At 39.3% G+C, this 26,358-nt stretch overlaps 2 protein-coding genes across 2 annotated transcripts; one reads left to right on the top strand and one right to left on the bottom strand.

Moving 5' to 3' along the window:
- Window positions 1–75: 75 nt before the first annotated feature.
- Window positions 76–7,231, bottom strand: fbxl4 (F-box and leucine-rich repeat protein 4). Its single transcript, XM_010780846.1, has 5 exons — window positions 6,887–7,231; window positions 4,816–5,445; window positions 2,476–2,806; window positions 796–1,040; window positions 76–79 (listed from the first exon to the last, which is right to left on the bottom strand). Exons 2-5 carry the CDS (start codon window positions 5,310–5,312, stop codon window positions 76–78), a joined length of 1,077 nt encoding a protein of 358 aa, XP_010779148.1. The 5' UTR covers window positions 5,313–5,445; window positions 6,887–7,231.
- A 6,339-nt stretch (window positions 7,232–13,570) lies between these two features.
- LOC104953818 (F-box/LRR-repeat protein 4-like) lies at window positions 13,571–25,258 on the top strand. Its single transcript, XM_010780837.1, has 5 exons — window positions 13,571–13,784; window positions 18,439–18,510; window positions 20,760–20,884; window positions 21,029–21,216; window positions 22,068–25,258. The coding sequence occupies exons 1-5, from the start codon at window positions 13,575–13,577 to the stop codon at window positions 22,229–22,231; spliced, it is 759 nt and encodes a 252-aa protein (XP_010779139.1). The 5' UTR covers window positions 13,571–13,574; the 3' UTR covers window positions 22,232–25,258.
- The last annotated feature ends 1,100 nt before the right edge of the window (window positions 25,259–26,358 follow it).

Here is a 26,358-nt window from a genome sequence, read left to right as displayed (position 1 = left end):
TGGTGAGTTCCCTGGAACACCGGGGACACATATTCATGTATAAAAGACGTACAAAAGTGCATTTTGCATGATAGGTCACCTAAATATTAAATATGAAATAGTTTCAGGTTTCATCAAATGTTGAGTCAATGGAGTATTTTTTGGGAAACATTACATTAGTGAAGTGTAAATGTGCGTGCATCCTTCAGTGGTTCATCATTAAAAGGTGGTGTACATTTGAAGTACTACATTTCTGTTATGACTTGTAGATATAAAACTAGTTTGACTTTGTGTGTTGCTCTTGCAAAGATTGAATACAATGTCTTTCTTTATTTATTAAAAGCAAAAAAAGGACAAAATAAACAAGAGAGACTCCAACCCGCTTGTAATGTATTATTTCCGCCTATATCTCAATAATTTGAGTACTTCTCTCACTTTATAATGCACTGTAATGGGATTATAAGTAGTAGCATTAAGTGAAACAATGAATATGTAATACAATCTATGGGAACTATAGTATAATTTGATCCGTGTAATTAAACGAGACCTAAAAAGTCATTCAATGCTTGATAATGTTTTATGATCATTGTCACAAAACATTATTGTATCATCACACAGCATTAGGCAGTTTTATAAGCAGATAACCCATTATAAGGATGTGTATACCCCATCATTTATAGACATAGAAACTAACTTTCAATCCATTGTCTTTGTCTCAGCATGTCCCTCCCTCAGAAAAAAAACACTTGAGTATTTGTTAGTTTCCCAAGGTCATCTGCCTGTTTTCTAACATGTGCGGCGTGCTGACAGTCTGACCTGCTGAAGCCGGTCAGGGTGAGAGCTCCGCGGTTGCCGATCCAGGACAGGTTGAGCCTCTGGAGGAGAGTGCAGCGGCTCTGCAGGTGTCCCAGGGCGGCGTCACTCAGCCGGCCCCAGTAGGGCTGCAGGCTCAGCTGGGTGTACTGCAGCGGGTCGCAGCAGTGCTGGTGCAGCAGCTTACAGCTCTGGGCCAGACGGCAGAGGTCCGGCAGGGTCAGGTGGCTCAGAATCAGCTGGATGAGCTGTGGATGGAAGATGGGGAGAAAGAGGATAAGGTTATGGAAAGAAAAGGCAAAAAAAAAGAGACAGGAGAGACAAAACACAAGACTGTTATGTCTGTTAGGAGAACACAGCACAAACCAAAGAGAGGTAGAACCTAGTAGAGAATAACAGAGAAGTCTAGAGAATGTCAAATAGTGTTTATCTGGGACACAAAGCACTGATAGCAGGATCAGTGGAGAGGTGAGCCGGTTTGTTTTGCACCGTGTTCGTGTTCCCTCTCAAAGAGAAAGAAGGATTGTGCGAGTGTGTGTTGCAGTGATTTAACAATACACGGTGTTCAAGCGAGTATCAGCTGACAGATAATAGCTATATTGTGTTTCTGAAACAAACACACGGCGGTTGTGAAGACTGCTGTTAATGGCAGCGGTTTGGAGAGGAGATAAGAGAAGGAATATCAAGAGAGCTGCCGGTGTTTTGAAGCTCGTTTGAAACAACATGATACGTGTGCGTGGCATGGAAATGACTGAGTCCATGATTGCTTACGATATCAAGTTTCAACAGGTCCGAGCTACAAAATGCACGTGTTTTCTTGGAATACTGGTTATTATGGTGTACATGTGCACTCTGGCGCAGGTATAATGATTGTAGGGCTTGCTGTTGCTAATGATCTTGGGTTTTATGGCTGAAACTAACGCCGTGCAGGTAATGTTGTACCCTGCCATCGTTTGACACTATTCCTTTGATCTATAGGTGGCAGTAACATGCAAAGAAATGCTGCAAGGCACCAACAAAGGATGTAAAGAAGAAGATTGCAATCTGGTCAACATGGATGTATACAATGCAGAGCCAAAAGCCGCTTTGCAAAGGATTTATGAGGAAGGATAAGCATTGAACACGTTCGTTACAGCTCAAGAAAACTGATGTTTGACACAATACTCCAAAGGGCACTTTTAATGACAATCACTATTATTAATGTGGGTGACAGTAGAATGGTTTGACATCAATTAAAGCTAAATTATCTATGGAGGCACAACATAACCGAATATTTATTGGTAAAAAACCGCGAAATAGGCCTTTTGTGTAAAAAAAAAAAACATTACTAATCCCTAACACAAGCTTGAGAATCTATTAGGAACTGCAACTTTAAAAGAAAAAATGATATACTCATTAAGGACCACATTTTTACTTCTGATGTTAATATCATTTTTTAAATTCTATTTTATTTCATGTTTAATTAGACATTTTACTTTATAATGTGTATATACATATTTTTATTGACTTTATGTTATCTTTTGATTGCACATTCTTACCTTTACTTCCTATGTTTATATTAATATTTAGTCTTTTATTTTTCATTTGACTCATTCTAAATGGAGTGGCACAAAACCTAATTTCCAAAGGGAAAAGTAAAGTATTGTCTGAGTCTGATACTATATCCGTAAAGTCTGGGATCACCTCATAAGGCAGTTTGTCAAAGTAGCCGTTGCCTGTCCTCTTGGCCTCCCCTCCTTGTCTGAATGGACCTCCCAGATCAGACAGCTCCTCCTCGCTGTCACTCAGGTCGTTAATATCGATGATGGGCATCTTATAGCGGGCCAGCATGGGCCTCTCTTTCACCCCCCGCAGGATGACAGCATCCAGCTCCGTGTAGTAGTCCAGCAGAGAGCTGTTGACCTCTATTCGCAGCAGGTTGGTAGGGAAGTTGATGTGCTTGATGTTGGGGGAAAACTGGCGGGCCTGGGGGGTCAGCACCTTGGTGGGCTCCCCTGACCACAGCACCTCCCATCTGGAAAAAGAGAGTTGTACTGTGAAGCCAAGTGGATTAAATGTTTCCCCCCCTGAAAATTGGCATGTCACTTTAGTCTCAGATTTTGCCAATCTGCTTCCCAGTATCCAGTCCTCTCTTGGTCCCTTAAGAATGAATATGGAAACAAATGTCAGGAACCTGGAAGAGCTTTTAGACACCAACCTCACCTTTTAAGAGAGCCACTCACAGGTTTATCCATTCATGAATACCATCTCAAAAATCAGCTGTGTTTTAATGACGATCAAACCATCATTCATGCTTCTATTTCCTCACAGTTGGAGTATTGTAATGGTCTTTTAACGAGTACAACAATCAGAAAACAATTAATAGACTTAAAAGACAATGTGTGCAAAATGCGGCAGCAAGCCTCCTCACATTACTCCAATTGTAATGACCGTACACTGGTTGTCTATTTGTTTTAGTATTGATTTTAAGATTTAACTTAATTATTTAAAGCCCTTTCTGGCTTGGCCCTAAAATATATATCAGTGATTGGCTGTCGATGGTGCTGCCGGAGGTACTCCTGCTGCTACAGCTCTATCTTCCTTTAAATAACTAAATTCTTTCCAGATGGTTTTACTATTGGTTTACTTGTACTTTGTGTGATAAAAAAAAAAAAAAGCATCCTTGGGTTTCTTGAAAGGCGCTATAAAAATAGAAATTATTATTATTATTATTATACTCTATGTTGATGATGAAGAACAATTCAAAAATACATGTTTTTTCTTTTTCCATTGCTTTCTTTCTTTTTCCAGTATTATTGTGTATTTGATTGTGTTTTTTGTGTTAGTTGTAAGACTGGTTGTGATAGGTGTAATGTAAATATTATTATAATTACGATTATTCATAAAAGCTTCACTGATTGCCGGTTCCCGACTGCTAAAGGAAAATCAATGGTCAGTGTTGAACTACTGTAGCTCTCTAAAAAAACGTCTATGTAGGACAATGACCTTGTAATTCTACTCAGTGCTCCAAATGCTGTCATGGTGCTACAATCAGGAGCAATGTTTAAAAAATACATTTATCAAAAATGATTATCGTATGCTGAATGCTCAAAAGAGAGAAGAGTTTAGAGACAATTCATTTAATACATGTTCAAAAAACATATTAAAATATAAATAAATCTTTCTCTACCATGACAAAATTTGCTTGGAAAAAATATAGCTACAATTAATATAACTTAGTCACTTAAACCCATGATTAGATGTGGATTGTGGAATACAGAGATGTGGTATAATTCAACAAATAACAAATAAAGAAATGGGATTAAAGGGATTTATCCTTCAACTGCTGTGCCAGAATACACACCTCAAGGCAGTGCGTCTCTGCCAATGTAATACAAGTTGGCTTCTAAACGTCGCTGCTGGTTTGTAGCCAATACTGATTTGATGGGGTTGGTTGCACAAAAGTTAATACTTTCTTTACCTGGTAGTTTTTCCACAGAACCTCAGAGGGTCACCAAAAATCTAATTCATATGCATCCAATTATTGATTTAATAATTGGAAAGAAACCCCGGTCAAATAATACAGTTTTACTGAAACTTCAGGCTTACAATTGTGCCTCTTAGTTTCACTGTCAGATAGACACTGCTCGAGGTGAACCAAATTCCTAAGGTAGCCATAAACATTATTTAAAAGAGCACTTTCCATAACAACACAATGTCCTATAACAAACAAAGGAAAAGAATGAAGTAAAGCTAATTTGATAAAGAATACAAATGTCAGGTATCAATGAACGAGCATAACAATGCAAGTAATAAATTATTATTATTATTCAAATAAGGCTAGAAATGTCTCCATTGTAAATTCATGAAACGAGAAGACTAGCTCTCACTTCAAAGTTGTGCTTACCTGCTGGAATGTCTTTTTGTGTTAATCAACTACAGACTACTTCATTTCATTGTGCAACTGCGTGTTGTAGAATAGCAATAAATGAACTTTGATTTAACATTTTATTGCAGCACTGATACTGATGGTTTCCTCTTTACCTGACATCAGTAGGTGGATTCTGGGAGAAGGGGTTGTGAGAGCAGGCCATAATTTGGACGATGGCTCCAGGATAATAAGTCTCAAGCACATCCACTGCTGTAGGGTAGACAGGCTCCTCGAAGCCCAGTTCAATATAATCCTGGCTGTGGAAACCTTTGGGTGTGCGGCGAAAAGGTGGTGGAGCGCTGGCACATTGTTCCCACCACTTCCCATAGGCTCTGAATACAGCCGTCTGAGTGAAGTCCCCTGAGCTGGGGTAGACGTTGGGGACCCCGGCCAGGTTCCACATGGTGTACGACATGCTATTCTCACTGCCATAGTGGGAGCTGAAGTCCAGAACCTCCTTGGCATATTGCTCCACCTCAACACTGACCGGCAACACCGCCCGCTGGCCCGACTCCACGGCCCGCCGACTGGTCAGAGCCTCCCCTCGAGTCCCACTCCTGGAGCGGCGCCGCAGACAAATATAGTAAAACATGCTCATGAGGGTTAACATAGGGAACTCTGGGCTTGAAGGGGGCCGTGAGTAGAAACGGAGCCTAGGGGAGGAAGAGCCTCCACCTACTGGAAGGACACTGGCTCAAGGGGGTGTACAAAGCGCAGGCTAGGGGTCCGGCTGCATGCATGACCTGTGGGTTAGGCAGAAACAAACACAAGTTAGAAGAACACAAAGACAACAGGTCCTAGGTAGTACCACAGAGTAGAATGCTTATTGATTCTGAATCCTAACTTTTTCACAAAATAGAAGGATAGAACAATGAAAGAATGTTTGCCACACCTAAGGCTAAAAACCCTAAATAGCTAACCATTAATGGAAGCATTACAAAACATAGAACAACCTAAAACTAATGTAAACCAACAGACCCATTTTGGGCTTTGGGCACTTACAGATACCAATTTCAGAGGCTCATGGAGAGTGAAAGTAAAAGTTATTAATTGACAGGCACATTGCGTCCTACTGTCATATCAAACGCCTGGCAATAGTGCAGTAAATGGTGACACACCCTCTCTACAGCTGCCACAGCAACCAAATCATCAAAAGTAAGCTCCAGCTAAAATAATGTCCATTTTGTTTATCAATGACCTGTCCTCATGATAGGCAGGGATTTCTGCTTAACATGAGGGCACATTTATCAGGTCAAACTGGAAATGTATCAGGTCAAACTGGAAACTCGAGGTATTGAGTCGGACACCCATGCTATAAATGTGTTTTAGTTACATTTCAGTTACATTTGGAAATACTTCAAAAAGGATGGGATGCTGATATCAACAAAGAAGCAGTTCTAATATAACATCAGAACTGAACTAAAGTGGATAGACTGGTCTTAAAAATACTGAGCCAACACTTTATACATAATAAATGTTTGCAAATAAGTTATATCTTTAGCATGAATGCTTTTATGAGCATTGAAATTAAAAAAGTTATAATGTCACACCAAGCATTTTGGGTTGGTCGATATTAAGTTTGCTTAATCAATACTACTGAGACATGGCTTTGTTGTTCACCATTTACCGTCAGGTACGGCTTAAAAAGGTAATTCCATCTTCTTGTGAACCACTTAACTAGCTAAAACTACCTACCGCCAAATGTGCACATTTAGAAATGTTTATCCAAATTGTCCTTAAGCCTTGGTAACTCTAAAGACATTTCCTATTTTAGGTACAATACAGTATGAGGAACTATCGTTACCACGTATACACTGTTGCTTTCTGAAGCACATCATTCAGAAAAAACACTAAAATGAATATCCCTAATGTAACATTAGATGGAGAGATGAGCTGCTTCCCACTGTTTGATTTTTTGTTATTTTTAAACTGCTGGTATTAGTTAGCTAGCTAGCTAGGAAACGTTAGCTAGTTAGCTAGCTAGCCTACAGACAAGCTGAGCTGTCAAAACACAAACATTAGATTACGTAGCTAGCTTAGCCAAACCGCGCAGTCAAGAGCACGGGAAAACACAATTAAATTACGGTAAACGTAGGTCGATATATCCATTCGTGAGGAAGGTTTAATCCTCTTCTTTCTTTAACAGGATATTTTTAAAAACACAACAACATTCCTGCCGTTTACCTTGTGATGCCTTCCAGGCCAGTCGGACAATGCATTCACTTACTGAGCGCACGTCATAATAAACCATATAACTGGAATATAATGGTGGATTTATCGAAGTATGTGTGGTATCTAGTTTTTGACAGCTTATATTTACTGAATAAGGAGCATATCGGCAACGGTTGTGTCGTCAGCTGAGGTTAAAACCATTATTAATGCGGAACTGCCATTGTATCGACTAAATTGCATCCTGTCGCGTTAAATAGCTGAATGTCAAACAGATTGCAACTTAAGAGAAAATGTAACATGTCTATTTTGGCAATTTTGTTCAAATTGAGCGACTACATTCATGGATTTTATATTAAGGCAATAAGTTACTTGGAGCTACGTAGAACATTAAAAGCCGCATCACTTCCGTATAATATACACTATCAACATCCGGTCCAAGGCAAGGCAAGTTTATTTATATAGCACCTTTCAACCTCAACACAAGGCAATTCAAAGTGCTTTACAAAAATGAAAACATTAAGAGCATTAAGAAATAATTTGCTTTCACACACTCATGCAGCTTGCTACTCATGGACCCCATCTGTAGTCACCTGAGTCAACAACAAAAGGTATTTTAGTAGCCTATTTCTACCATCACTTATACAAAGATAGTCATACGTATGATTGATAGATAGATATCAATACTACTCACGTCAAATGTCTTAATCTCGATATAAGCACTAGCATTCATACAGTAGTCATTCAACTCAAATTGTAAAAATGAATTGTAAAATATATGATTTATACAAAAACAAAAGGTCATTTCTGTAGGCCGACTAGTATTCCAAATGAGCCTCACTTGTTAACAGGTTAAAAATAAGGAATGTGTAAGTTAATATGTTACTTGAGAAGTTAAAATGAATTTAAGTTTAATTTGAATGATTTAACAAAAATCCAAAAAAGGCCAACGTCACTGCCTCCTCTCCCTCTTTGCGAGTTGTATTTTTTTACAAGGTTCCATCTGCCCTGAGTTATAACTTAAAATGTTCTATGCTAAGTCAGGTCCATACTTATTCCACATGAAGTACATAACGTGTTCTTTAAAGAATACATATTTATAGCCTAGGCATACATTCTTTATGTACAGATGTAATATATGTTTCCCGTTTTTTACCCAGAGCTCTTATTTGACAGTTGATACTTTCATTTGAATACTACTTGTTTTCAACCCTGAAGAATAAAGTTGACATGGAAGACAAAGCCACATTTGAATTCCTTATTAAGCTCTGCAGAGCAAACCACAGGCTGAGAGAAAATGCCAGACTCAGACAGAGCCTGTGTCATTTTGACGCTGACAAGTTGTCAGGAATTCATATTAAACAAACATCCAAATGTCACTGTTGGTTTACTGAAGGTTGTTAAAACAACAACAACATTCCATATTACCACAACTTGGTGTAAAAGGGCTCTCGAGGAACATGTTTTGCCGGTTATATTAAGCATGTGAGTTACTCTGCTTTCTTGAGGAGTTTGAGTAAAGCAAGTGATGTTCTCTTGCCAATAATTCCTACACACAAAAAAAAAAGCAGCACTTAAAGAGTTTGAACACTATCGACTGTACAAAGTCGATTTGGATAAAAGCATCAGCGGCATGACATGTAATGTAATGTTGTATAATGTACATGGTAATTAATTAGTTTTCTTTTTTGTTCAATAAATCTATTTATTATGAAACGTATTACCCAATTTAATAAATACATACATGTTCTCTTACCTGGATTGCTTTACTGTATATCAATCTAGGTGGTTTGAGATAAAGGCTGTAGAGGTGTGGCCTTCTTCCTGATATAATGGAAGTAATTGGTGCACAAAGTGGCAAAAGAATACATTTGAAAAATTCAACAGCAATGTGTCTTTCCAGAAATAATGCCCTTGTTACTCAAGATAGTCCACAAACATTGTTCTAAGCATTTTCATGTAGGACATATTTTCGTTCACCTACAGTAAACTTAATCTGCTTACTACTGCTAAGCCAAGCAGGAAGTCCTACATCTTACAGTGTCATGAGCAAAACCCTATCGTCCATGAGTAGATGCATGTGTTCCTGATTTTAGGGTGAAGTGTCCATTTCATAATTTGGACTGGAGGGCAAAGGGATGTATTCAAATAAAAACATTTTGACCTGACCAACAGGAAAAATACCCAAAGGTACACAGTTAAAGTATGAAGAGTACGAAAGCAATACATAATACATTTCACATTTGGAAATCGCTAGCAGCCTTATTTGCCAAAACTTGATTTATTTTTAAAGGATAGAAAAACATTTCTTACTGGCCAAATAATCCATTAAATATTTCTGCCAATGTTCACAGTACTCTGCATTCGTCATGATGCCACTTTAATTATAACAGATAGCTTAAAATGCAGATACAGGCTAATTAAATCAATAAATAATGCTAATTTGATCTGAATATGCATGCTGTCGTGTTGTTTCTAGTGGTGCATTAACTTTAATGGTTGTAACATTAACATTTCCCAGATATTTTGGAAAGTATTGTTGTTTTGTTGCTAGCATTCTAATTGAAAGTTGTCTGTGTTAAAAGCCTCTTCTCTGCAGCCTCTGACCTCCCCTGTGACTTCATCCTACCCAAACCCTCCACCCACAGACCAGGGCGACACCATGTGATACAAGATTGTGAACGTCAGCTCTACACTGTAGATTCAAGCAAAAATACCAATCTGTGCTTGCAAAATGTCTCTAAATGCAGGTATTTCAGGTTATTGTGGTTGGGAACCATGGCTTGTTTGTACAGTTCAGTTGGAGCTAATAAAATATTTGATCATTAAGAAAAACAAATCCTTATGTCTCGAGAAAAAAAAACATAGAAGATAGAGCTAGAGCTGATGGAGGCTCTCTCCAATGCCAATAAATACAAAGAGCCAAAGTTATTGGTGATTTTAGAAGTAACTTGTTCTCCTGGGATACTACTGTAACACAAGGGCAGCAATCCCATGTCATCGGTTTAACAAAGCACACACAGATCTTAGCTTTCATTGAATCCAACCAGCTGTTGTAGCTATAAAGTATTGCAACAGATTCTTTTCTGGAGACACAAAGAGAACTACCACTTCCACAACTTCTGTCACCGATTAAATCGGGATAAGCAAAAGTGAAATAAACGTGGACAAATATGGCTGTTCCTAAGTCCAAAAAAAACGTAAAAGGTCATTTTATTTTAGAGATATAGTTTGTAATTAGACATGTCTCAAAATAGTACTCATTATGTAACTTTGAAAGCACAGTTATACCATTGAACTCTACTTCGTTAAATACATTAGACAGTTCAATCATTGCTTTTGTCCAAAATAAATCAAGAACGAAATGATATTGGGTTTCATTTTAGGCCTCAAGGCAGTAACAACAGGCAAAGTAAAAAAAAAAAATGTTTATATACACACTCTCAATCAAACACACACACACACACACACACACACACACACACACACACACACACACACACACACACACACACACACACACACACACACACACACATGGTCCCATTGTGGCTGACATTTGCATAGATGAATGACTGAGGCTCTGCTGTCAAAACCAAAAGAGCCAAGCGTCTCCACAGACCTGCGGGCAACCAATCACGTGTCCGGATCTCATTAGCAGGCATCCATTGTGGGTGACAGGAGGAGATAATTACCTTTGACTACAAGAGCTCTTGGTCTCTTCATCCCAATGGCAAAAATGCCTGTCATAGAGACTGTGGTACGCTTTGAAGATACAAAATACACCCAAGGAAATTTGTCTTTTTTTGATTGGAGACATGTCCATGACTTGCAAGATGCGATAGCTGAAGTAAGAAATATTTAGATTCTTCAATTTGTTCAAAGCAGTTAACACACTGGGACGCATTGCAAGTCAAGATTCTACACTTAGATAAAATATGTGTAAAAAAGTAAAATGTTGTAAAAAAAGAAATTCTCATCATGCAGAGAAAAATTCTGTGTTTTAATTTTATGTATGATGTTTTTGTATTAATATAACTGCTGCAGATGTTAATGGCTGAGCTAATTAAACTCATTTAAATAGTATATATTATACTATATTTTTTAAGTTTCTGAAAAAAAGCTTTAATTGTTCAAACAGTGCTTTTATTTTTAGTCAATCCAAGATAATTTTTAACATGTTAATTTAGCTAAGAAGGAGAATATTCGCAATTCATAAGGAAAGATTTTAATCTTTTATTTTTTATCATAAACACATCTGGAGATACATGGATTTCAAAATAAATTGAGCTGTTGAGTTTTACCAAAAAAGAATATTCGTAGGCCTAAAAAGTTGCATACAAAATAAATACTTGAGTAAAGTACAACTATGTGAAATTTGAATTTAGGTACAGTATTTGAGTAAATGTTCAATACATTATTTGTATAATACTTTATAGTTCTTTAAAATGCTGAATAACCAGTTACCCTTTGACAACAATGTACTTAATCAATTCATTGGACTTGTTTCTACAAAAAAAGGACTAACTCACAGAATGGCATGTTTCATAGCAATCCCTGTAGTAGTTTTTCATCACCTTTTCTTGATTGATCTCTGTCTGAAACAGACCCATGCAGCTAAGACCATAACACAGAAGCACATCAGAGAAAAGGATGCAACGAACCAAACACACACACACACACACACATACACACACACACACACACACACACACACACACACAGACAGACAGACAGACAGACAGACAGACAGACAGACAGACAGACAGACAGACAGACAGACAGACAGACAGACAGACAGACAGACAGACAGACAGACACACANCCTGATTGGTGGAGTTGGCCCAATAGCCGTAGCGCCACTTCTGTGACGTCATAGAAGTGTTCAAATCTGGATCAGCCTGTATCAGATCCGTTGCAGCCAGTGGCTGCAACGGATCTGATACAGGCTGATCCAGATTTGAACACTTCTATGACGTCACAGAAGTGGCGCTACGGCTATTGGGCCAACTCCACCAATCAGGAGGAGACAGCCACGGACATTGCCGTTCGAAAGCGCTGGAGACGCTGTAGTACATATGCCAGGCCTGTAGATGGTGCTGTTCTCACAGAATCAGCCCATGAAAAGACAGTGTTAAATTGAGCGAAATGAGGAATGGCTAAAATGCATGATCTGTTTGGTATTTTGAAAAATAAAAAGTATAAATATGCCTTATATAGGTATGGTCCTACACTATATTATTCAAATATAGCATGATAGGTCCACTTTAACTGTATTTATACATTTCACTTTTATGTGAACATTAATCAAAAGTGACTGAAAAGTGAAAAAGGGTTATACTACTACTACTATATACTTTGGTCCTGGCAACAAAAAGATATGTGAGTCACCAGCATATGTAGAGTATTATAATGCTTGACCTTGTGAGTAAATATACCTTGCTTTGGGTATTTTTCCTGTTGGTCAGGTCAAAATGTTTTTATTTTAATACATCCCTTTGCCCTCCAGTCAAAATTATAAACATTTATAATTTATAACTATAATTATAGAGATTATAGCACATTATTACATGGCTTAGTTGAATACTCGATTCTGATTGGTCAATTCAGAACACGTGACACGTTGTTAATACCGAACAGACAGACCGCTGTCAAGGACTTATTGACCGTTGTTAAGGACGCTCACATCTGCACAAACAAGTCCGTTCGATTTAACTGTATACAGTTTGGCCGAAAAGCAAACTGCATGCAACTTCATGCCGATCTAGATCCCTCCGCTTCGCGTCGGGCTCCTGATCAGCCTGTATGTGTTCNCTCGTTCCCCCCCCCCCCACACGTAGAGTGGAGCATGGCAGTACGAAACTAAATTAATATAGTCAGTCATTTTACGACGCGCGCTATGCTGGGCCCGCCTTGTGGTGTTTCCGACAATGTAGTTTCAGTAAATTAAAGGGTGTATTCATGTTGTCGCTTGCTGGAACCTTCTTAATACCTTGGAAAATGCCGTTTAATACTTTGTTAATAGTCCTTAATTTTCGCTAAAAAAATTGATTTATACAACTTTATACTTTTAATACTCCCGCGGACAGGTTTGACATAATGAATTGTGCTACTTTTAAAGCAAGCAGCGATGTTTTCAAATCTGTAATCAAAAAGCTCCTCAAAAACGCTATCGAAGCAGTTCCTGCCGTTGCTACGTTAGTTCAAACGGTAACAACGGACTATTTTTCTTAGCGGATGCATGTCAATTTAAATCAATACTACATACAAATCAATAAAATCATTTTCTAAATCCATAAAAGCATTTCAATTAATAGTGGGAGTCATAACGTTACTTTGTTGAGAATGTGGCCATGTAATAAGCGGGATAATGTGCAGCAACTTGGTCATTATGAGGAAAAGAACACCTTCATGCCGATCTAGATCCCTCCGCTTCGCGTCGGGCTCCTGATCAGCCTGTCGGTGTTCTTTTCCCCATAATGACCGCGTCGCAGCACATTATCCCTTACTTATTAGTATTCTTACAATGACTTATAGACATGTGCGTCATAGGAAGTTTTACCAAGCTTTTTCAATAACGACAAAAATAAGATATTATGTAAAAGTCATATTGTCTAAAGTAGGGACATGTGCACTAGTATGTTGCTAATGAATGTATTCCTCTCCTGATTTCCCCTGTACATCTATTCCTCCCCTCAGCTTCATGAAGGCCTGCGGTCAGAGCCTGGGCTCCCTGGAGCTGTCGTGCTGCCACTTCCTGAACGAGCCCTGCCTGGAGGTCATCTCTCAGACGTGTCCCGGGCTGCAGGAGCTCAACCTGTCCTCCTGCGACCGCCTCCAACCGCAGGCCTTCACACACATCTCCAAACTGACACGCCTCCGCAGGCTGGTGCTCTACCGGACCAAGATAGAGGTAGGCGCGGTCAACAATGTATCTGGGAAACTTCTATCAAAGTGACATTTTAACATCATTGTCCAAATACAGCAGACTGTAGGATAGTTAATGATATGTTTATATTCTAAATGGTTTCCCTGTTTGTAATATGCAGGTTGCTTGTTTACCTTTTATACAAGCAAGGCTACATTTGTCTTATTTTGTTAGTCATTTTCCAGTATTGCCTAATATAGAGAAGATATCACGCTAGGAAGATTAATGAGAGGTTAAGAAAATCATTGAATGTTCTGGGAAACTTATAGAATTTTCTGAATTTTGCGAACATTATTCTGAGATTTTGTAGGACATCTCATCCGCATTGTCTTAAAATTAAGCAGTTCACCGTTTATTCTTGAGCATGGAAAGAGTAACTGATATACGTTGTTTTATGAAAATAGGCAGACCTCCTTTGCGGATGCCGTTTGGTTGAAAGCACTAGATTGAACATTTTTAATGTTGTATTTTACAATCTCTTTTTCTAATGTAGCAATTTATGTTCATACAGTACGTTTCCAGGTGTTCTGTCACCACTATTTAAGTGGCAAGATCACAAAGAGCCAAAAGCAACAAAAGTCAGTATTAAAGATTGGATGCTAGGCAAATTAGCATACAGATAGAAACATCACATTGGTATGCTAATTATAAGGCAGAACAAGTTGAATACTCACATTACCAACAGCCAAAACACTGACATGCTTGGACGTCAACATGTCTGCTTGACAGTAACATGAGAATCTTAGCTTTTTTATTGTCAACAAAAAGGGTTTTCTGCAGTAGTAATCATCATCGTCCTTTTCTGCAGACATCTACAAAGCAAATCTTTCTAGAATTGCTTGAAAAGATGATTGTGTCTTTATCTGTGACTTTTGGAAACACATCAGTATATAGATTTAGCAGTTTCTGTTGGGTAGCTTGCCGTATTTCCAATGTATGAGAAAAGTGTTGTATGACCACAGTACAAAGCAGAAGTATTAACTAGTCTTAACTGACTAGTTTCTAACCTTTTAAGCTTGTAGCCCTTTACAGCCAAGACCTAGCTACTCACAGGTTGTATACGGTTGGTCTATGAGCTCTGAACTGTTTAACCTAAATTATGATAATTCCCATTTTCAGATTGTCTCGTTTTGATCATTTCTGAAGGGCCTGAAGATTTAAAAAACAAACAAAGATTTAATTTTAAAAGTGCATTCTTTAAACCAGGCTCTAGTATTCACTTCTCTACAATAACAGCGAGCTAGACAGCTTTCTGAAGTTAGAATATTCTTTTTTAAGTTGAAATTCACTAATATCAACTTATTGTCAGTGTTTCTAATCACTTTTTTTCAATAAAATCCTATATTATTCCATCCTTAATGTTAAGTAAATGTTAGACTTTCACAAGACTTGTAGAAGACTTTCACAAGCCCTGTCCTAATGTTGGACAAGCTGTTTATTTGGTGGCACATGCTTTACGTTTTGTGTAGCTCATTTTGTATTATCTTTTGAGATGAACTAAGTCAAGCCTGAGCTCAGGGGGTGTTGCAGACACGTACTGCATGTCAGGTTCAGGCCTGTCTGACGTGTAAAACGGCTGTATTGTGTTCCCCCTCAGCGTTTTCTCCAGTGTTTGTCATGTTTCAGATTGTGGGCAGTAGGCAGTGTAGAGTTCCTGCGGTGGAGCCAGGCAGCGTGCTGCAGGTTGTTTTCACCCAGCGGGCAGACAGAGCAGGCTGTGTGTCTGTTTGAGGGCCTGACATCTCAGCTGTCATTACCCTGTCACTGCTCTAATTAAATGGCTAGCTCGGCAGAGAGAGGCGTTTATATAGAATCCAGCGACAGGCTGCAGCACACGTACCACACACACACACACACACACACACACACACACACACACACACACAAAAGGCTTTCACTTCCATGTCTGACACCTTCTCCTGCCCTGAGGTACACAGTGTTGGCAGTTGCAGTGTTGAATTCCCATAGCTGCAGCGCCACTGGAGAGATCTGTGTCCTCACTGTGCTTGACTTTGTGAGGTGAAAACTAGCTGTTGCGTCCTTTTAAATTCCCTTAGATACAATAAGCGTAGCCTGAGTTCCCGGCTGCCCGCGGCAACAGACAGGAAATCACTTAGGAGGAACTTTTGGTGACGTGACTAGACATGGTAGTGCAAATTAAAGGTATATTGTTATTTTTAATGTATACCTTGTAGATTTAGACTGGGATAAGTTTGGGGTTTAGTTTGATGATGAACATGTGACTCCAATACTGTTCCGTTATCACTCCCAGCTCGTCCAATACAGTAGCTCGCTCAGTGGCCTTGTGCGTCAAACTATGACGCTCCACATACCTCTCTAGCATCTGTTTTTTTTATTTTAAGGCTTTGACTTGTGGGCCTTTTTAATAACTAATGACTTTTTTCCAAGATGGATTATGATGGATGGGTCAATCAAACACAGCACCTTCTTACAGGAGGCCGCTGTTACTATCCGGAGTGAAAGTAAAAATCAACGTTGACTTATTTAAACTTTGCTTAACATATTTACGTGCTTAAATATGTCACATACTGTACATAACGTAGCCATCTTAACTAGCTTAGTTACTAACTAACTTCTTAACTTAAGTTACGTAACAAACTTAGTTATTCTAACCCTAACAATTATCTTTTTCCAACACTTAAACAAGTGATTTGTTCCCTGAAACTAACCCAAACAAATCACACTTAACCTGCATAGCTTTTGTAATCTACTTAAAATATTGTGCTTTTTGTGGGTTTCCCTTTCCTGTAGTGTGTTATATAGGTTTTTGTGTAACATCGTAAAAATTGTAAAATCACAAAGTTCCCTTCAGAGGGAATTACTCTCCCGCACACTCCGTCCCGCCTGAAAGGCCTCCATTCGACTCTTATGTTTACTTCTGTAACATATGCGGCTTTCACACCAGCGCTTTTCCCGTTCTAGCTCCGTGCTAGAGCTTTTCTGGTTCAGCTCCGGTTTCCCTTTTCTGCTCCCGCTTTGTTCACACCGCCCAGAGCCCGACTGGTGCTGCCGCTGCTGCGTCATGACGTCACCGTTTACATCGCTGATTTGCTCCCCAACGGCGTTACGGAGCTCACAACAACAACAACAACAATGGGGGACTGCGTCGGGTCGATGATCGTGTTGCTTTTAATCACACGAAGCCAGATTAAATGAAATAACGACTTCTCCAACCTTATACTTTTCTCCAGAGTGCTGTGGTTCATTGTTTATTAATGTGTTTCAGCGGCATTTATCGACCACTGCAGTGCTGGCTGCTCTTCCACAGGAGTTTATTCTCCCGTTAGCTCCGGGTTAGCTAATACTTTAGAGCGGCCTCTCTAAAGTATTCACTGCCCGACTGTCACACAAGCAGCTGATATATATCCCCAGTTCCCCTTAAGTGAATGTGTGTCAGTCTGAATTGACGCTGTTTGGCATCACAACGCTGTTATTAAAGTGTCTCTGGTATAAAATGGGTGATGTTAGCATAGCAACCGAAGGTAAACTGACTACTTGCTATTGCTATCCTATTGTGGCATAAACCGTTTTCTACAGGCACATTTTACCGGTGTATTTTTCATTATGATTCTACTTGTGATAGTCGGACAGGACAACCTGTGCAGCCCATGTATTGATTCCATCCGATAGCTGCTATAATACAAAACAAAACGTCTGCCTCTCTCCACAATGATCAATAACAGTGAACGGATGGTCAAAGTAAGGTACAAATAAACAGAATCACACGAAGCCTGGTTAGTGTTGCCTGACTTTATAAAGTGTGTTTATAAGTACTACTGCTTGTAGGCAGGCATGACGAGACTCTTCAGTCGACCCATGTTCAGGGGAGGTGGGTTTAGTTTCCTGCACGCCTCGACGTAAGAGAGACGTAAGCGAAGCTCTTGCCTCGAGACCGACAATTTTTTGGAGCTGGAAGTGAACCGGATTCCGGAGCTAAGAGGCGGCGTCTCTGCGGTGTGAACAGGAAAAAACTGTACTCTTCAGGCTCCAGCTCCGAGCCGGAGCTGAAAACGCGTTGGTGTGAAAGGAGCATAGTGGCATCACTATGTTACACTACTGCTTCTATTGACTAGCAATCAAACATATTACGTGATTTGCTCAGGGGTGGGACATCTCTAAGCAGTTAACCAATCAAAACAGAGCTGGTCAGCTAACCAATCAGAGCAGACTGGGCTCTGGTTTCAGACAGAGGGTGAAAAGAGGTGCTGCAGGCAGTTTGCGAACAATAAAGAGCTTTTTGAACATTAAAGCATGGAGACACGTCACAGTGGAGAACCTGAAACTGTGCATAATAGGGCCCCTTTAAGTTGTGTAACGTTAGTCATGAGTCTTGGACGACATACCTGCAGTGAAACATTTTTGATTAAAGAGGAACAAAGGGTGTAAAAGTGTTCTGACCAAGTATCCTTGTATGAGAAGTTGTAATGGAGAATGTGTTGTCAGTTTGTTCTGTGTTGTTCTATTGCTTCCTGATGTGTTGTGAATTCCTGGTTGCAAGCTATAGGTTCTGAGATATTACAAGTGTACCAAACTGGAATGGATTAATTTTGTTATGTAATATTGCTAATAAAATAACAACTCTACATCAGTAACATCTTTCTCTTTGTTGTCTCTGCAGCAAACGGCTATTCTGAGCGTCCTGACTTTCTGCATAGAGCTGAGACACCTCAACCTAGGGAGCTGTGTGAGGGTAAGCACGTACACACACTCAAAAACCCACAGGGAGAAGTCCAAATAAAGCAGTCTGTTAATTACACAACACACCATGTGGCCTCGTTGGATAGCAGCTTATCCAAACGATGGCAGACACATCAGTACTGAGCAATAATTGAGATGCTAACAATTTTGGTTGGGTGCAAAATAGACAAAGCAATGGCAATTAACACTATTTAAGTGCAGCCTACAGTCAACCCTTGACTGGAAATGTTACTTAGGCCTCCCTTAAATGTGTACAAATTAAACATAACTTATTAAAGTAATTGCTTAACTAATTAAATTCAAACATTAGTTAAATGTACCCACACACTGGAAAACAATACCAGTTATTATTTACAGAAATGTACAGAAATAATGTAGCTAAATCAATAGCAATTTGTCGAAGGCTATAACCATCAGTTGGTTAGCTTAGTCTAAAGACTGCAATCTGGGAATAAATTAGCCTGAACCTCCCCAAAGATGAGAAACTCTGCCTACCAGCTCCTCTGAAGCTCACTAAGCAAAATATATGTATAAGCTCCAAAAAAAACAGAGGTGTAAGGCAAACATCATGGTTGTAAAATGAAACAAACTGGATTGTTAGAATTCTAGGGGGGCTGGTAGGTGTTTTGTTGGTAATATTTTTGCTCTTCTGGGACACGGACAGGCTATATGCTAAGCTACGTTTATAGGCTGGTGGCTGTGGCCTTATGTTTTCCAAGACGGATATGAGAGTATGAGAGTAGTCTTCTCATCTTATTCTCTGCCAGAAAGCTAATATTGCCAAACTATTTCTTAAATTATGTTATGAAGACGTCCACCGTGTTAATGGCACACACGATGCGGTATTCATACATAATGTGTATGTTGGCATTTCTTTTGTTTCATATATTCATAAGATTAACGGGTAAGACATTTTTAGTAAATGTTCCGTTTATCATGCTTATAAAACATATTTTCCGTATTTACTGACAGACTTATTTACCAACTCACCTGACATTTTACTGACTCACCCATCTACTTTGTGAACAGCTGATTTGTCATCCAAGTTCTGCATACTAAAGAACAATTATGATAAAGCAAATGAGAAAAGGTGAACGGAATGTCACATTTTGAGTACAGTTTCCACTTGTGATATACCTTAACGCTAACGTGTCATCATTAGTGAATAAGCTTTGCAACTTTTGGCAATGAAAATACAAAATGAAAGCAACTCTTTTAGCCAAAAGTAGAAATATCTCTCCACTTGCAGGCTTGTCATGACCATGGGTAAAGTTCCTGCACTGGCAGTTCAATTGCATATCTTTGCTTTCATCTTGTGATGAAAGGATGAAATATGACCAACATTAACTGACAACAAAGATAACAATAATAGCTTTGCCAACACAAATCAGTTCTTCTTTCTGGGCAAGGTGTTCTCTGTTAGTCCTTTGTTCTCTCTTGAGAACATCTGATTGTTTTCTTTAAAACAGCCTATGCAGCTAATCCGTGTTATTTTTCATGGTTTTCAACGTTTGCTCAAAATATAAAAGACAACTGGAAGATACTGACTCAATCATAACTCCATCCCATTTCTCACTTCTGTCCAATATCCTTAGTGACACAGTGTTCTTGTCCTGTACCCAACTCTCTCTCTTTTGTAGCTGACAGGGATCCAGCAGGCGTGTCTTAGCTGTTTCATTCGCGCTTGTCATTGTGTGACTGTCTCTCATGCCAATCACTTTGGAATGCTAACTTCAGGAATACTTGCTAACGGCATATGACTGAAAGTTTCCAGGTGGAACTAATCTTTTCGTAACTTTGGTTCAGCATTGGGTGTATCAATCTACACAAATGCATAAACTGTTACGGCCCTAGATCACGAATCATAACCTCTGAATCAATGATAACATTTTAGGAGGTTGCTGCAGAGTTCCATATTTTGAGGGTCCGTTTTTACGCATCAGAGAGACTGTTGCCCTGCAAACGGCAGTGGCTCAGTCAGTAGGGGCTTGAACTGGGAATCGTAGAGTCCCCGACCAGACCTAAAATATGGAGTGTGGACTACTTGGAGAGGTCCCAGTTCCCCTCCTGGGCTGCTCCTAGTAATAGGTTTGGTAAATGCAGAGGTCAAATCTCACTGTGTGTGCTGTGCTGTGTGCATGTGACAAAAATAAAGAGGGTTTCATCCTCCGGTTCTAATTCAAATATTGCACGCCGTAGAGAGCGTTTATAGTTGTTAAGGGCTGCCTTTTGCTCCTGCAGATCGATGACTATGACGTTGTGGCGAGCATGCTGGCTGCCCGCTGCTATTCACTCCGCTCTCTGGACCTGTGGCGCTGCAGGAACCTGACGGACCGAGGCCTGGCCGAGCTCGTGACCGGCTGCAGGTAAGCATTACACACTGTTTCAGTGCTGTAAACAACGAATGTCTTCTTGTCCAAACTGAGCAAAAAGAAAAGAATTAGGACCTGTATTCAGTGAACGTCTGAATGTGTGTGCCGAGTCACCCCAGTGCTGTCCTGATCCCTCAGGATGCTGGAGGAGCTGGACCTGGGCTGGTGTCCCACCCTGCAGAGCAGCACCGGATGTTTCCAGCACCTCGCCCGCAACTTGCCCCGCCTGCGCAAACTCTTCCTCACCGCCAACCGCACCGTCTGCGACTCAGACGTAGAGGAGCTGGCGGCCAGCTGCCCCTCCCTGCAGCACCTCGACATTCTGGGTAAGCTCTTAACTCACATATCTTTTCATTTAATTTAAGCTAATTTGTTCTTGTAAACTTAATTTGAAGCAGAGGAATATTAAGTGTGGGATGTGGTATAATGACCTCATGTTAACATTGTTGCTATTTTTAAGACGTGGACTTTATCATGACTTTGAACGTGTCAAAGGGGCACAGAACTATTTTTGCAATGGCACTTCATACGTAAATGTTACTGGATTTGTTTCCCCCTTGCCTTGAGTTGTTGTTGACCGCATTCATTAGTTTTTTGCACGGTCATAATAAAAGCATCACTTTACGTTGGACATGTCTGTGGTATATTTCGAGTTGTACTTGAGAATCTTTGAAAAAGTGTTAATTGCAAACGGAGTCCCCCAAAATAATTTTTTTTTCTGAAGTCTGATCTTTATTGTTTTCTCTTCTGTGTTTATGACTTAAGAACAGCTGGAAGAAAGATTATACCAAGAACATAAAAAGTGACTTCTTATTTTCATCTGTGAAAACAGGTGGGGGAAAAAACATTTCCCAGGTGAATGTGTTTGTTTGCGTTCATGTTTTCCTCCAGATTAGTTAACAAATATACACACACTCTAAACAAAGGTGCGTACACCTGGAAAAAAACAAAAAACGATTCACCTTCATAAAAGCACGGGAGAGAAAACAGACTTAAAAATCTGATTTAGAAGATGGATCACCAGATTTCTCACGTGCTTGTCAGAGATTCTGTACATATCACTTGTAGACAAAGTGAGCATTTATTTTGTATTTACTTGCTTTATCTCTTGAATGTAATTCTCTGCTCAACACTTGTTTTTGTTATGTTCTTCTAATATGACTGGTTTCAAATACAGGCACACGGTTGGTGAGTCCCGCCTCGCTTAAGAAGCTCCTCCAGGCTTGTCCTCGGCTCCTCCTGCTGGACTTGTCCTTCTGTTCCCAGATAGACATGCGGGTGGTCCAGGAGCTCTCCGGCCTCTTCCCCAACGTGGCCATCAAGAAGAGCTTCACTCAGTGACCCCCGCCGTGCCTCATTCTCCACAGTCCAGAGGAAGTAAAGCAGGAGCGTTCTCTGAAGCAAACACTGCCCCAAAGTGAATAAGAGGCAGGTCAGATGCTGTCAGAGATGACTGACCTCTCTGCGTCTGACAAGATCTTCTGTTAGCGCTCGGTAAACAGAGCAGTTGTACCGGGTGAGGAGTTCCTTCAGATTAACTGGCTGTACGGAAACGATTTCTCACAGGATTAACCAACGTGAGACTTTTGAGTTGTTATTTTTTTTGGACACTTGAAATCAGGGTTGTTGCAGTAAAGCTGCTTCTTCTTCCCAGAATCTGTATCACCACTTGCCAAGCAACAGAAGGCAAGGAAATATGCCTTGGTAGAGGATTCAAAACATGTGCCGTCCCTTGAACATCTTGTTAAGACAACAACAAGGGACAATAAACAAAAAGTGTGAAACAAACCCTTATTGGAAACAGTTGGAAAGGCTGCAGTAAGATTTAGCAGTTACGTATTTGTGTTGGATGGTAACCTACTTTAAGATCAGGGCTTTGTAATGTGCAGTAATCATGCTGTTTGCTTTAATGCATCATTCTGCAGGCATCTGTCAAGCCACTTTGATTTCATTATATTAGACTATACGTGATGCTGTTGGGTTCTAAGGTATCAGGAGCTTTACAGGCGAAACGCAGCCTTATTTCACATCGTTTGAATGGTGGAACCCTTAATGCAAGTGTCACAAGTTATTTTTGTTGCTGTAGAATCACAAATATCTCATGTTGAAAAGTAACACACCGTCACCGACAACATGATTAATCAAAAACATGCATGAGAACTTGAAAAAAGCAGTCAGCTAAATATTTATTTTTATTTTAAACACACGAAGAAGAAAAATAAAACACCCTTTGCAGGAAAAGACAAAAGCATTGAACACAAATTCACAGTCCAAAACCAAAAGATATGCTTACAAGGATATCAAATATAAATTAATACGAACAAAGATCCGACCAGGCCAAAGTTATTGGATTAATAATTGTTTATGCTTAGGTCAAGCAGATCATGCTTTTGCCATTTTTAGGGGAATACAGAGTTAGTTTTGTCTTCTGATATTTCACTAATTCACTGGATTCCCAATGCTGTCATGATGTCGCTAGCTTCCTGTCGTCTCTCACACTCACTGCTGTCTGACTGCTGATGTATCGACCAACCAAAATGAAGCTCCAGGATGGAAGGAGCACTGTAGACTAAGTTGAGGATTTTATGTTAAACAGTGAAAGCACTCTGTGTGACCTCCAGTATTTTTCCTGAAACTCAGGGGTTATAATATTTTATTTGGTTTTAATTTGTTTTACACACATTTTTCTCTGAAAACCAGCAGAACAGACATCCTAACAGACCGTAACGCCAGTTAGTCATCAGTGTTTCTCTTAAACAACAAACACACATGATGTAACTGAGTAACATGATATCTTATGTTGGGTTTGGAATGTCACAGTAATTGTACAGTATGATTGTGAGATATACTGCTGTCCCTGAGTATTTCATTTTTGTAATATATGAAGCCACAGTTGCAATGTGGCAGGCGTGCTTGAAAAGCATTTTATTATTTAATTTTTAAGTTGGAGTTTTCTTTTAAGCACATGCTTCAATATGTGTGCCTTATGCTCCTGTTTGAATGTGGTGTGGTGTCCCTGTGGTTACATTGTAATGAAACGCTTTGCTTTTATGCCCTTCAACCGAAGTAATACGCAGAAAGCTGGTCTTTAATCCCACTACTGTATATATGACCAGTTTGAATTCCATATAGGCTACTGTGTATCAGCCATGGTTATTAATATGCAAAAATAATGTTTATTTATACTTTCCTGTATTATAAAAGGTAATCAACATGTTATCCCTATATACAAAAATACAGTGCTTTTTTTCGTTTTTCCTAGCCAAGCTTACAAAAATCAGTTGTACCCCATTAGCCTAGCTTAGCATCAACACTCAAACATTGGAAGCGGAGGCAACCAAATTGTTAGCCTAGCACTGTCAAAAAAGGCTTTTCAACAAGACCAAAGTGGTCTTTTATCATATTTACAAAGAAATGCTAAAAGTTAAGAATGGTTAGCCTAAGAGCATTATTTCTCAAAGTACTGTGGAAGTGACTGCATCACAGAACTAATTTTCTTAATAATGGGCCCGAGCACACAGAATTCTACAGTAATCAAAACACAAAGATTAGGAGGGCTTTACCAAATGCGTCTTATTTTGGGGGGGTGGCAGGGAATTTGATAAACCTGAACTGTAAGCATTTGACATAGAACAAGGTTTTAAAGGCTAATTAAGATATTTTTTAAATTAATAACTTTGGATGTCTGTATCCAGCAGCACAAATTAGGTCAAAGAGGCATCAATAAATGTATTGTTTCTAACCAGTAGAGAGACGTCTTTTCGCTAAGCTACTGTAGGCTAACCATCCTCCAGATTGATCATTCGTATTACTATCAATTTACCTACTTTAATTATGGCTTAGCTGTGCAACCCAAACATGCCGAAATGTCGCTTGCATTTATGTTGAAATGTATATATATTTCAGTCTGAGTTGTGTTTAAACAAAATGGGGATGATAATGACGACACACCAGCCCTCCCATTCTATTAATGCTTATATCGTTGGTAAGAAGAAATCAGGAAGATGAAGATGGAAGCATGTTTCATATTATGGCAGCCACTTTCAGCAGCAGCATTTATTAGTTCATACAGACTCTGTTTTCACTCTCAGATGGCCACTGTTTGACCAATGAAGAAGTATGGTTCTAATACTCTTTCAGTTCCCTTCTTGGTAGTGGGATGGCCCTGATTTTCTGTGATTAATATACATCTCTCTTGTCCCACTGGTAGTGCGATGCTCCTTTGTGCCATTGGTTTGACGGACAGCGAAGCTCCCTGTGCTGCATTGTGGAAGACACTGTTGTGTGAAAAGATTGTGCCTCTGTCATGATGAAACTGGGTGCTTGACTTTCACCAGATTTGAAATAAACTAAAAGAATGATGACTGATAAAGTGTGGCTCTTTTTAATTCCCACATGCAAAAAAATAACATAGTTTAGTATGTCGAACATATGAAAATAACGACATAGAATAGTAAATCAAAAACATGGAAAAAGACGACATAGTAAAGTCATAGATTGTAATCCTCTTGGCTCCAGCACCTCATAATGCAAGTGCATGTGTGCACCTCTCTGTATTCCAATGCATGTGTGTGTGTTTTTTTTCCTTTTTTCAATATACTATACTTTTTAGTTCTTTGCAATTTTCGACATTCTATACTATGTCGAAAAAATATAGTATTTTCAACATGCTGTAACGGACTGGTTATAATGCTGATGGTATTGAGCTGAATACAGCAGAGACGGCCTGGGTGGAAAAATTGACACAGCTTGTGCGTGCCACCACGCTGAGAGAGGAGCAGTCTCCGAGACCCCGCCAGAGGATCTGCTGGGGGTGTGGACAGCCTGGCCATCTGGTTCGAGCAGGGGCGGACCTAGCACATTTGGTGCCCTAGGCGAGCTTCACCACTGCGCCCCCCCCAAAAAAAATATCAAAACATCTTAACAGTTATACAGTAAAGTACTGCAGCTTTATTTATTACAAGCAAGAACAAGAGCTAAGAATAAATGTAAAGTGCACACTAAAGAATTAAAACAAATAAACAACTTAGCTAACAAACAATAATAATATCAATAACAAACAATAAAAGAATGTGCAAATTTGCTTTCAAAGAAAATTAAGAAGAAATGTAAAGTGCACACTAAAGAATTAAAACAAACAACTTAGCTAACAAACAATAATAATAATAACAATAACAAACAATAAAATAACGTGCACATTTGCTTTAAAAGAAAATTATGTATTGTAAAATATGTTACACATGTCAAATAATCAAAATATAATATGCTAAATAAACAAACAAATACATAAAAATTACAAATTCACTTTGTCTCAAGAACTATTTACATTCCACTCCCTATCATCACACAAGGTTGGCCTACATATTAGCTCCTACTGGTTTCCATTTACAGTGCAATCCTTCTGGCCTTCCTCGCTGCAAAGTCATCAATCACATCATCATATGAAATCTGACCACCAACCTCATGGT

This window comes from Notothenia coriiceps, unplaced genomic scaffold, assembly GCF_000735185.1.
Source record: "Notothenia coriiceps isolate Sejong01 unplaced genomic scaffold, NC01 NC01_scaffold00022209, whole genome shotgun sequence".
Lineage (NCBI taxonomy): Eukaryota > Metazoa > Chordata > Actinopteri > Perciformes > Nototheniidae > Notothenia > Notothenia coriiceps.
This window is presented reverse-complemented; position numbering and strand designations above follow the sequence as displayed.

Coding starts and splice junctions, on each gene's coding strand:
- fbxl4 (XM_010780846.1), bottom strand. CDS start 5,312: ATGTTAACCCTCATGAGCATGTTTTACTATATTTGTCTGCGGCGCCGC. Junction 2,807..4,815: donor AATCCACCTACTGATGTCAG/GTAAAGAGGAAA, acceptor CTCTTTTTCCAG/ATGGGAGGTGCTGTGGTCAG. Junction 1,041..2,475: donor TTGACAAACTGCCTTATGAG/GTGATCCCAGAC, acceptor TTCCATCCACAG/CTCATCCAGCTGATTCTGAG.
- LOC104953818 (XM_010780837.1), top strand. CDS start 13,575: ATGAAGGCCTGCGGTCAGAGCCTGGGCTCCCTGGAGCTGTCGTGCTGC. Junction 13,785..18,438: donor TCTACCGGACCAAGATAGAG/GTAGGCGCGGTC, acceptor TTGTCTCTGCAG/CAAACGGCTATTCTGAGCGT. Junction 21,217..22,067: donor GCAGCACCTCGACATTCTGG/GTAAGCTCTTAA, acceptor TTTCAAATACAG/GCACACGGTTGGTGAGTCCC.